General features: G+C 36.6%; 1 protein-coding gene across 1 annotated transcript; it reads left to right on the top strand.

The window, feature by feature from the left end:
• Window positions 1-2,501: 2,501 nt before the first annotated feature.
• On the top strand, window positions 2,502-6,259 carry lrrc18b (leucine rich repeat containing 18b). Its single transcript, XM_073866483.1, has 2 exons — window positions 2,502-3,149; window positions 4,925-6,259. Exon 2 carries the CDS (start codon window positions 4,930-4,932, stop codon window positions 5,698-5,700), a length of 771 nt encoding a protein of 256 aa, XP_073722584.1. The 5' UTR covers window positions 2,502-3,149; window positions 4,925-4,929; the 3' UTR covers window positions 5,701-6,259.
• Window positions 6,260-13,371: the final 7,112 nt, after the last annotated feature.

Genomic DNA, 13,371 nt, shown 5'->3' with positions numbered 1-13,371 from the left:
ACTCTGCGGAAAGATAGTGCCAAAAAGATCTGTAGACGTGTGCAAAAGGATCCGTGAATGCCCTGTGATCTGCAAACACAGATTCAACACTTGCATTCTGAACTTTGCACAGAATGTGTAAGAATGTCTTTTTACAATGGTTGGAAAATACAACTTAGACTGTGTTTGTTTGCAAATTTGTGAGGAGGGCATTTGTAGATTTTTTTAATAGAAAACAGCGAAACGGTTGTGCCAAAATTCTGAAAACAAATGCAACACAATCTACAAACAAATAATGACCCTCGTGCGCGGACAAATCACTTTGCATTCATTTGGGTTCTGGTTGTCGGGTGCGGGTCGATGATTTCTATTTGTGAATCATAAAGAGTTGGTTTACGGATTTTAAATCTATTTGTAAATCGCATTTTATATTTGTATGTCATGAAGAGTCTGTTCGTGGATTTCTACACATCTGTAGATCCCGTTCCACATCTGCGGATCATGAGGAGTTTGTTTGCAGATTTAGAACCCATTTACAGATTTGTTTCGTGTTTACAAATTGTAGTCTCTTCATTTTCAACGATTATGGCATTATTTTGTCACAAAAGCGAAACAATAGTGTCAGAATTCTGAAAACAAATGTGACACAATCTACAAATAGAAAATGATTTTCGTCTGCAAAAAAGTCACTTTACATTCATTCAAATTCTGGTTTTCAAGTACAAGTCACTGATTTCTTTTTGTAAATCATGCTTTATATTTGTGGATCACAAAGACAATTCTTAGATCTTGTTTTACATTTGTGGATCACGAGGAACGTGTGTGTGGATTTTTAATTTATTTGTAGATTGGGTTTTGTGTTTACAAGTTGTAATATCTATTTGTGACTTTTAGTCTGTCCATTTTCAATAATATTGGCATCATATTACCCCCATATGTTTAGCAGTATGCATGACACGTGCATTAGAGTAAAGATTGTGTTTTGAGAATGAGTATGTGTTTGGAGTTTTGCTAAAAAGTCTAAGTGAGATCTGCAAATTGTGTTTTATCATGTTAAATGGTTTAAGGTATTGACAAAAGACTGCACAATTAGATAAATGAGTTCAGGCAACTGAGATCTTTGTTCAGCCAATGGGCTTTAGTGTTTTAGCAATTGAGAAAAACTGTAAAAAATGCCTGGGTGACTATTCTACACAGCAAAATCACCAGTGTTAAATGTACACTGCTGGTGTATATATGGGTACCACCAGGTCTAGTGGACATTTTGCTGTGGACAAGCACACAAGCACAGTCCAAAGTGACTAGATCTAAAGTGACTTTAAATAACATGCTTTGCCAAAACACTGACTATACTTTGATGAGTGGAGGAATTGTTATGTCTGGTTTTTACACTGAGTTATAATTCACTTAGAAATCAAAGTAAGCTAACCTCTATCATTTCAAAAATGGCTGAGAATTTAAATTTATAGACAATGACAGTTGTGCAAAGGTGTAATCTAAACAAGATACTCTATGTTAAATATGATTTATTCATCCTTTTTTTTACCAGACTGGATATTCATTAACAAAATACATTCCAAGATTTTGTTTTATTTAAAGTTACATTTTATCTATGTAAAGTTAAAAAAGTTTATGATGTCACAATGGCAAGTTCCATTTTTGTTCCATTCATTTGTTTTGTTTTCATCTGTCAGTAACCTGCGGTAAATACATCTTCATTTTCTTCACAGCAATTTGCTGCCCTCTCTTGGTGGGTAAATGCAATGTTGAATGTAATGATATTGTGTGACTGTAAATGAAATGTTAAATTTCACAGGTTAGAGAAAAGTCTGTATGGGATTCACATTCCTCTTTCCATTATTTGGAAGATAAGATAATTTGCACACCAAAAGTGAGGATTGAATTTCTTTCAGAAATACTTGGTGCAAATGATGCCCACAAGAACTAAAGGTTTACCACAAACCATTCATCCACAGTATAGTTCTGCACTCATATTATGTTTACTTTTGGTTAAACTGTAGTTTGACAAGTTACTCATAGCCTAAAATAGTTACATTTCTAAAAAAAAAAGTTTTACTACTGTATCTTGTTTAGCGAAACTGAAAGCAAAGCAAACACATTTGTGACCCTGGACCACAAAACCAGTCAGAGGGGTCAATTTAAGTTGTCCAAGTGAAGTCCTTACCAACACATATTACTAATGATAAATCATTTTTTATATTTTTACAGTTTGAAATGTACAAAATATCTTCATGAAGCATGATCTTTATTTAATACTGTAATGATTTTTTGCATATACAATTGATAATTTTGACACCCATATTGATAACTTCAAATCATTTGTTGATTTTTTTATCACAAGACACACATTTACCTGTGAGATTTGAATATATAGACATGCCAACAAATTTGACTACAAAAATACATTTCACTACAAAAATAAATCATATCTTTTCACACACACATTGATTCATTTCATCCCCTCCACACCAGTTTTTGCAGGAAAAGTAGCTTGCTTTCTAATTCTAAGGCTGGAATGATGCAGACTTCGAGGATACAGCCTTCGATGTCCAAACTGAAATGATATGGTGTAGCCTACAGAGGATATATTTGATCCATATATTTAAAGAAGCTTTCAAATTGGGACGGCCTTATTACCCTTCAGTTGTGCCGCTATAACACAATCATCCTGGAATGCAGCCTTCAGAGGACGGACTCTTCGAATTGGGACACAGCTACTATGTTGCATTCATGCTGCCATTTGTCTGTAAATATCATAAAAATATATATATTTGTCATATATCTAATAAAAACAAGCCACTGTAAACTGAGCTCCTCACTCAGTAAGCCTACAACAAAGCAATAAAACTACCAGGCAGAACAGCGCCTATCTGTTGCCTGGAGACAGGAAAACAAAGCCGTCCTCACGTCTGTTAAAATAATCCCATATGAGCAGCAACAAGCAGTGCTTTCTACTCGGAGGAAATGAAGTAAGTCTGCTGGTTTTTATTTACAGGGTTTCAGAGAGAAGCTTGTACATTATTTACATGGAAGGATCATTAACAGAAGACGGCCTGTAATGATGAGTACACAGTAGTCTCTGGAGACGTTCAGACGTTACTGGCTTTGGCTCTGAGCTGCTTTGAGAGACAGAGATCCAATCACAGCAGGTAAAAAACCAATTTACTCTCAAACTTATTTTGGGAAAAAGGCAAACATTGCTGAATTGATGTTGCTTTACCCTACTGTAAAGCTACATTTTGAAACATGGTATTGGTGTATCTGGTAGATGATCTTGGACTAGCAGTAAAGCAGCAGGTAAAGCTGGGTTTTAAAACATTGTTAGTATCCCTACTGAAAAATCCAGATAAGACCAGCATAAGCTGGTAGCTGTTTTTTCCTGGTTTAAGGTGGCAGAAGCTGGTTTAAGCTGGTCCTCCCAGCCTGGCAAAGCTGGTCAAGCTGGTGGGTCAGCTGGTCCTCCAGCCTGACCTGCTAAATCCAGCTAGACCAGCTTAAAAAGTGACCAAACCACCGCTAGACTAGCTTGCTACACCAGCAATACCAGCTAAAACCAAGCTGGGAGACCTGCTAAAACCAGCTCACCAGCTTATGCTGGGATACCAGCCAAAAACCATAATACACTGAAAATTTGTCCAGGCATTGATAGATTATTTTCTGAAATCTGTATGTGCGTTCACACACATCAAGTCAAGTATTGTTTTTTTAATCATGCATTCGGTGGATTTTTTACCTAGTGTCTCAAATTGGCTTACTATCCGCAATTTCTCTCTCGAAAAACCACACGTTTGCATTTCTTTCAGATTCGTTCATAAAGCGCATGGTGTGCTGTTCTATTAATCTGGCCAATGATCTTTCAGTTCAGTTTCAGCGCAGACAGTGACTCCCGTGTCAAATGACACTCCCATTTCTCACCACACACACACAGCACACCTGAAGTAAATGTCCACATCTCTTCACCAAAGTTGTTTAAAACAGCTTACCATCTATTTGCCAAATTGCCCATGTTCTTCGCACTTGTCAAAGCTTGTCTTTTGAACATAGTGCACTATATGTCCTTAAAAAATAACACTGAAGCGTGACAGTCCCTGACATCACCTTCCTTCAAATAACAGTTTATTGCAAAACAATACGCATTTTGTATCAATAGCCTGCATCCCTCATTTCTCTTGCCTTGTCCATTCACTTTATTTCCTTAAATGAATACATACAAACTTGCCTCAGAATTTGTTTAAAACTATATAATGCATCTCATTTGTTTTAGTTAACAAATTCATAAACATTGAACAATGCTTAACGGGCACATATTATGCAAAATCATAAATGTGTTTTGGCAGTGTGTGACACAACAACCCTACAATGAAAAAATCCACACTTTTCTTATTTTTTTAATCCCAGTTAAATCCAAAGCAGTCTAATAAGACATGTCGTTTAGATTCTCTTGCTAATGTGACATCACACAAACAAAGCCCTGCCCACTGCCACTGACTGACTGGTTAATTTTACTCAAAAGCTCATTGCACATTGCAGGGTTAATGCTAAATATACTATTGTCTCAGACTGTATTCACATGAATCAGATCTATTTGAACTGAAAGCGCTCACTGTTTGTTGGTAAGGGAGTGAGAAGCTGTAACTCATTTGCATTTAAATGTACACACAAAAAAACTCTGTGTTTTTGCTCCAACCCAAATAGTGGCATTTTGGACATGCTATTATATGATGATCTGGGGTATTTTGAGCTGAAACTTCACAAACACACCCTAAACACACCTGAAACTTATATTACATCTTAATTATATGTGCCTTTTAAAGGCAAGCATATGTCCTTTTTTCAGAAAGTTTTTAAAACATAAGCTCTTTGAGAATAGTTCATGCACTGTAGGCCTACTTATTTATACAGACTGTGTTGATTTTGTCCATAGACACTATGGTGAAGGGTAAGAAGAAATCCAGTAATGTACCATCCGGTAGAAAAATAACACTCAAGATGGCCAGAAATGCTCTGAAGGTAACTGTGGATGGGAAACGTCGTCTAGACCTCAGCAACATGGAGATATCCACCTTCCCCAAGTGCCTCCTGAAGCTGTATGACGTAGATGAGCTAGATCTCAGTCGCAACCTGCTCAAGAAGATCCCAGACACCATTGACAAGTTTGTGAACCTTCGATGGCTGGACCTGCACAGCAACCACCTAGAGCAGATCCCTGCGGCTATAGGCCGTCTGCATAATCTCTACAACCTCAACTTGTGCAACAACCACCTGACCACCCCTGGCATACCACACGAGTTAGGGAACCTGAAGAACCTACGCATCCTTAACCTTGGAATGAACCGCATAGAGACCCTCCCTCTTTCTATGGTTGCTCTCAAAGAACTTCGAGAGCTGGGGCTCTTCAACAATCTCCTGACACAGTGTCCCAAGTTTCTCCAGAACCTCCCAAAACTGCAAAAGGTGAACATCAAATCCAATCCCATTCCTACAGAAGACCATGTGGAAGTGGACAGCATCCAGAGAGTTGAGTGTCTGTACCTGGTAAGAGAGGAGTGTCTGTGTCCTGGCTGCTTGAAAGCGTGCAAGGAGACACAGGAGAGGTTAGAGAGTCGAATAAGCACTGCTTTAACGCAAAAGAGAGCCATCTTCGCAGGGCTCCTTACACCAAACTCTGTAGCACAAGAGAATGAGGCTGTGTGGAGATGAAAAACAGGCATTTCAAGTGCTTTTGAATGTAACACTGGGTATTAATATTGGCACTAGAATTGATGATTGTTATTTCATGAAATCATAATAAACATGTAGGCATTTACTGTACTAGATGCTTTCAAATGTGACTTGCAAAACAATAAAGTGATTCATGCTAGGATGCAATATCAGAAGTGCTATGATATCATTTTCAACAATTGTTATAGACATATGCAACACAAACGCAAGGCAATACTTAGTATTTCATGAGGTAGCTATTTCAAATGGATTTGTACACACTGATGCTGTACATTTTAGTATGATCTGCTTTCTCATTGTCCCCCAAATGTCTTTCTTTGTTCTTCAGAACCCAAACAGTTTTTTTGTAAATGTTGTTTTGTGGTTACTCTTTTCAATCTTCAAAAGTGTTAAAGAAATAACTTCACTTCATTCATGCTGTACATTTGAGGTGTTCTGAAGCAGTGGCGGCTCGTGACTGCTCTTCCGAGGATGCGCTAATTCAAAATAAAAGGGCACATTATGCATATAAGTGTTTGGATTGTCACATGTGTGGTTCCCTTTTCCAAAATATGTGTCATGCGTGTGGAGAGATCCTTTGTGCATCCCATATTTTGTCAAAATAAGTGCCTGCTGCACAAGCGTCAAAAGCTGGTGAGCTGATTTTAGCAGGTCTCCCAGCTTGGTTTTAGCTGGTATTGCTGGTGTAGCAAGCTAGTCTAGCTGTGTTTTGGTCACTTTTTTATGATAAAAGAGACGCTCACGTTCACACGCAAGACACTCCGTTAACAGTAAACTCTGATTACGCATGAGATTGTGCTAGTATCTGGCAAACGCGAGCGTCAAGGTAGCAGGCACTTATTTTGGCATGACACCTGATGCACACACGATATTTGAAATGACGAACCACACACATGACAAGCTACGTACATGTTGTGACGAACTTCGCATCGTGCGCTTCATAAAAAGAAGTCACCAACCGCCACTGTTCTGAAGGCATAAAAAATGGTTTGTTGAAAATCAAACCAAAATCCATTATATGATGAAAATCTGGACCTGTGCCTCTCTTTCACTGCACATTTTCTGTATCTCTTTTGTTAAGGCAGTTTTAGGACATTTACTTGAAATAATCTGTAACAACTGGAACAACAATTATATCCACAGTAAAAAAGTAAAAGTAAATGACTTAAAACATATGATGCAACTCATTTACTGAACACTTCTGGGTCCATTAAAAGCCTTAAGAGGCGCTCACCATCCACTCCCATAGTAACCAGAAAACCTAAAACAACACTTTATAAAAATCTGCATTCAAGTTTTGTAAAAACAAAGAAAGACATTGTGCGTTCAAACAACATAAGGTTGACTGAATAAAGACAACGTTTTCGTTTTAGGTGAATTATCACCTCAAAGAAACACTTTTAGTAATTTTGTCAGACCAAATACCTGAATATAAACAGGTTTCATTTATTTTATCATGTTCATTCCAGGTATCTACAATGTAAAAAAATTCTTCAATTTTTATAATTTATAGAAACTCCTCACTTGTCAAGAAATTAATTGTAACTTCAAGATGATTGAACTTAAACATTTAAAGGAACACACTGGAGTTTTTCAATATTTTACTATGTTCTCACCTCAACTTAGATGAATTAATACACACCTACATTTTTTCAATGCGTGCACTTAATCTTTGTACAGCGTGTTGTGAATGTGTTAGCATTTAGCCTAGCCCCATTCATTACTTAGAATACCAACTGGGATGAATTTAGAAGCCACCAAACACTTCCATGTTTTCCCTATTTAAAGACACAAAATAATTTTTAAGTGGATAAAAAATGAAAACTATATGTATAGCGGAAAAGCACGTAGTTTGCAGAACTTCAACCTCAGGGTCAGTGATGACATCACTCCTGACTACTCCCCCTCTCGCTCAAACTTCCCTCAATATAACTGTGCCCGATGTCAAAGTGCTGCAAACTAAATGCAGATTCACCTTATAAGCGACGTTGTCACTGTGTGTCGCTCGACTCTTTCAAAAGAGGAATTTCTATATCTGGTTGTCATAAACAAATGAGTAACGTCCACTCCAGTAACTGACGAGAGATGAATTACGTGACTTTGGTAGTCGCTCCCGAATGTCGCTCATAATTTGCATAAAGTTCAACATTTCTGAACTTTGTCGCACGACTGGACATGCCCCATCCAGTCGCCAACGCTCACTGTCACTCTTGTTGCCGGAAGTCGCACAGCTTCCATTGAAATCAATGAGATTGCGTCGCTCTGCTACTGCTAGTTGCTGCTAGTCTGAATGCAGCTTAAGTGCTCTTCCGCCATACAATATAGTTCTCATTTTTTATCCCCTTAAAAATCAACACATGGGTGATTCTCACGAAAACTTGGTTTTAAAAATGTCAAGCATGAAAATGTAAAAATTGCTTAAATTTACTTTTTTCCCACCAGACATTGCAAAACAAAGTCTGGAGTAAATGGGAACATTAATTTAAAAAGTTTTACTTATCATTTAACACATTTTGTAACATAATTAAAAGAAACTAGTCCTAAAAAATCTCATTACCGCAACAGTCAGAAAACATCAACACTGACATATTTTCAAAATGACATGACAAACCTGAAAGAACATAATTTGGAGATTCTGCACATGCATTTAAAATCAAAGTATTATGCTTCTATTAATTAAATTAACATTTAATAAGCATCTGTTGCGGTAATGATAATCAAAATGTCGTGTAAGCATTCTGACAAGACAATATTTCAAATTAACTGTAAAAAAATAATTTTACCTGGTAGCCATCTTGAAGTAACTGGTCCATGTGCTTGGTCACTCAAAATCAAACTTTATTAAAATTCTGTATGTGTGCTTAAACTGTTCTCAAAAAGTGTTGCGGAGGATGAGAACATCAGGCATGGACACATCATTTTCCTAATTTTTCTTCATTATTATTATACATGAATATTCAGTAAATGTTTTTTCTCTCATCTAAAGTAGTCTAGCAAAACATCCATTTATTTTTTTTTCTTAATATTTTTGTGTTAATTTGATTAAATTACAACATAACGCATGTTCAAACACAGCCGGACACATTGCGGTAATGAGAATTTCAGCAGAAAATGAGATAAAATTTACAATTATAAATTCTTATGTTAAAATCACACATTGTGCAAGGTAGAACACAGTATTGTGTTAATTCTGATGCTTTTTAATGTTACTATATTACACATTTTAAAGCTAAAATCATTAGTGCCGTGGTGTTTCAATGCTTTCGTGAGAATCACCCACATATTATTTTGTGCCACCATACTTACTCGTGTAACTACTCATGTAAGAGTCTTTAAATAAAAACATGGAAGTGTTTGGTGGCTTCTAAATTCATCCCTGTTTGGATCCTAAGGAATGAATGGGGCTAGGCTAAATGCTAACATGACGCGCTGTTCAAAGATTAAGTGCACACATTGAGAAAAAGCAAGTATGTATTAATTTGTCTAGGTTGAGATAAGAACATCAATATTGAAAAACTGTGATGTTTTCCTTTTTAAGGGACAATAAGTAGGATTTTCTCCCATCTAGTGGTGAAATTGTATTTTGCATTCCCAACGCGTGCCGTTATGTACTCACTGATCTCCTTGTCCGTTTCAGCTGGTTCACGTGTTCTGAATGAAAATGCATTGCGGTAGGCTACTGCTTCCTCTCTGCTATTATAGTATTTTTTTAAATATGGTAAAATGACACGGAAGCTTCCTTGGACTTACCTGTTCAATGTAAGTAAAGAGAAGAAATTCTAAGCTTAAAAAGAAAAGTCAGATCACTGGCAGAGGTCATTTGACAACAATGAGGACATATTTATGAATAAAGACATTGATTTGACTAATAAAATACTTTTTGGTTTTGGTTCACTTACTCACTTTTTGCATGAGAATAGTTTCATCATTTCACTCAAGTGATCCTAAACATCTAAAGAGTAATATAAAAGAGAAAGAAAAGGGAGAGAGAGAAGGAGAGAGAGCAGATGAATTCAGTTCTTAATGCAGTATATCTTAACCATTACTGTCTCGCAGACTTCTGCAGCAAAATGAGAAATGTACACTCTGTGTAGACTGAGACAATATACAACAGATGAGATGCTAATGTTCTGTAAGACAAATGGCTCTCTGCTGACAGACTGCCAGCCAAAAACACTCAGCAAACACAGGCCAAGTGCCAAAGGCATCGGCTTACATAAAACACAATTACAATGCTTAGTGTTCCTTCTGCAATATTTCTGCTGTACTGTTGCATGATTAATAGCACATTTAAAGGGATACTTCACCGATTTAGCATTCAGCTTTGTATCTGTAGAAACCCGGCAGTATTACTGAATGACCATGTTTCCCTCCCTCATTTCCCCCTGAGAGGAGAGATATCTGCATTTTGGTTCTGCAAAAAAGTCCTCCGATGATGTAATATGACGATTTTTGCATCATCGGAGGACTTTTTTGCAGAACCAAAATGCAGATATCTCTCCTCTCAGGGGGAAATGATGGAGGGAAACATGGTCATTCAGTAATACTGCCGGGTTTCTACAGATACAAAGCTGAATGCTAAATCGGTGAAGTATCCCTTTAAAACCAAACCACCACAAACTACCAAGTAGACAGAATTTACTGACAAACTATAGTTGTTTTAAAGGTTACCTCTATAAGTAGTGAACATAGTTACTGAATACTAAGTTTTTGCTAATGTACATGGTCAACAGTAGACTTATAACTTGGTCTGATGGTTGCTTCTCAGTCTGTTTCCTCCACACTTAGTACACTGACTGACGCTGACAAGAAAAGAGACTTGACTCAAAGGAAAATGTGAAGTGGATTATGGTATGTTGATTCATTCAATAGCATCTATGTTTCACTAGGGGGAAGCAACGTTTAAAATGACTCAGCTCTTCGTGCTGCCACCTATGGGAGATCCAATGAAATTAAATTCTGAATTGTTTGCCAATGTTTGCTAATACTGCAGAATAAATTGATTTCAAAGGGATTTATTTCAAAAATTTCATCTTTTTGCTTATAAACATCAGCACAATATAATAAATAAGGAAATTGATTCACATATTAGGGTGGTTACCATTAAAATGGTAAATGGAGAAGAGATGTGGACAAAATGAAATTGTGTCCTTGCCTTATACAGTATGATGCCTTATATGACATAGTACAATACCAAATATTTATCACTGTCCAGAAACAAATAAATGACTTTCATCATAGGGTTTTTTTTTAGAGGAGCAGGTGCTGGTGAATATAATTTTGTCCTTATTGATTTTTTACGTGTTTCATTTCTTTTCAGGAACAGTTTCTCAATTAACACTTGGCTCAGTTTTATTGATTCCTCCTTATTCGCTCAATTTTGAAGATCTAATATCAGTTCAATGACATCACTGTTAGTCTAGTGACATCACAAACCATGGATTGTTTATAAAGCTGAAGACAGAATTATTTGTGTTATACATTACCTATGTAATATACAAATAACAAACAAAATATATACAAAACGTTTCCAGAAGTTGAATTGTGTACAGTAGATCAGTGACATTGTTTACTGTAATAAACACATATTGTAATCTGAACATGTTCAGTTGCTATTATTACAGTTTGTAAAACACTAAACTTCAAATTCCCAGTGGCCTAAACTAATTTGTCAAATCATTCACCCTTTTGGAAAATCCTTAAACAAGTTTAGATAGTTTGACACGGTTTTCTAAAGTCATACACTTTTTTCCCCAAAACTCTAAACACAAACTTCTCCCTAAAACAGATTGCACTTGTTTTTGCAAAATGTTAAACACTGGACACAACTACAACACAGTTATCATCAAGTAAACACAACACCTCAAAATTGTTTCCACTTTTTTCTAATGGTATTTTTTACCAATGTTATGGATTTGAAACAGTCTGAGAGTCAGAGAAAGAGTATGAAGAAGAACAGGACACCTGAGACGATGCAATTGGCAAAATTTTTATAAAATCCAAGTGCCGCATATTGAAGAATTAGGCTACTATTACTTACAACACCTACTGTAATATATTCATTAAATTAACTTAACTAAACTTGTGTTATAGAAATTTTTAACAGTATTTGTTAAGTGTGTTGTTTTGTACAATAAATATGTATTTTTCTGTAAGCAGATGTCCTGGATGTTGTGTTCTTCATTTATTTAATGTAGTGTCTAATGGATGCTCTGTATTATTGCTTCATGTGTTTTGAAGAAATTGTTGGATGTTGCATGTAGAAGTAACAGGGGTTCTGTGAATTTAAAGAGAAACTTAACCCTAAAAAAACTTTTTTTAGTAAATGATCTGTAAGAATGATGCTTTATTAGTGCTGTTCATTGATTTTAGTAAGTTATTTGACATTTGGATATAAGTGTTTCAATACTACAATATATGGTGTAAAAACGTCTGAGTGCTCTTCAGGTTGAACGGTGGCTACTGCAGTTGAATTTTCCTATTGGATGTTGGGTCCAAAAAATACCTCGTGACGTAAGCAGGTTCAAGCTCACCACGCCCTTGTTACGATCTCACTACACATTTGGTACGAGCTTAGCTCGTCCCCTCTATCTCCGTTGGGATCTGCCCACTTTTCTTGCATTTTTCAAATATTGCCAGTGGGTGGAGTCAGGTTCTTACCAGGGGTTTAGTTACGCTTTAAAATAGAAAATTTGTGTTAAAAGGAATAGTCTATCCATTTTCCATATTAAACTATGTTATTACCTTAACTAAGAATTGTTGATACATCCCTCTATCATCTGTGTGCGTGCACGTAAGCGCTGGAGCGCGCTGCGACACTTCGATAGCATTTAGCTTAGCCCCATTCATTCAATGGTACCAAACAGAGATAAAGTTAGAAGTGACCAAACACATCAACAGTTTTCCTATTATAGTTATACGAGCAAGTCTGGTGGCACCAAATAAAACGTAGCGCTTTTCTAAGCGGATTTAAAAGGGTAACTATATTGTATGGCGGAATAGCACTTTTGGGAGGGAGAGTGAGAAAGGGAGCGGACTTTTCAGGCGAGTCGCAGTACTCCCAAAAGTGCTATTCCACCATACATTCAATATAGTTACCCTTTTAAATTCGCTTAGAAAAGCGCTACGTTTTATTTGGTGCCACCAGACTTGCTCGTATAACTATAATAGGAAAACTGTTGATGTGTTTGGTCACTTCTAACTTTATCTCTGTTCGGTACCATTGAATGAATGGGGCTAAGCTAAATGCTATGGAAGTGTCGCAGCGCGCCACAGCGCATACGTGCACGCACTAAGATGATAGAGGTATCAACTCTTCTTAGTTAAGGTAATAACATAGTTTAATATGGAAAATGGATTCCTTTTAGGTTTTGATAGAATAAGTGCTGGTTTCGAGAAATGTGTTTTATAAAAACTGTAAGTCAAATGCATATGCACAACAAACAGGGCAGCGTTTTGGTTTTCTGATACACATCTGAATATGGCTCATTATGAATAAGAATAGATGTCTGTAATCCGATTATTCCCCAAAGAGGACAAAGTAAACAAAACCTAGCGTGGTTATAGTCAGGGCTAAAGTAGATCAAAGCGAGCACTGCAAACAGAAACTGTTCCTGGACTTTGGTGGTCTAAACAAGAGGTCTGCATTAT

This window comes from Misgurnus anguillicaudatus, chromosome 4 (genome assembly GCF_027580225.2).
Source record: "Misgurnus anguillicaudatus chromosome 4, ASM2758022v2, whole genome shotgun sequence".
Classification (NCBI taxonomy): Eukaryota; Metazoa; Chordata; class Actinopteri; order Cypriniformes; family Cobitidae; genus Misgurnus; species Misgurnus anguillicaudatus.
Note: the sequence above shows the minus strand (reverse complement) of the source record. Positions and strands in the feature narration are given on the sequence as shown.

What these genes read in the sequence shown, in the direction of transcription:
- lrrc18b (XM_073866483.1), top strand. Translation starts at nt 4,930, where the DNA reads ATGGTGAAGGGTAAGAAGAAATCCAGTAATGTACCATCCGGTAGAAAA.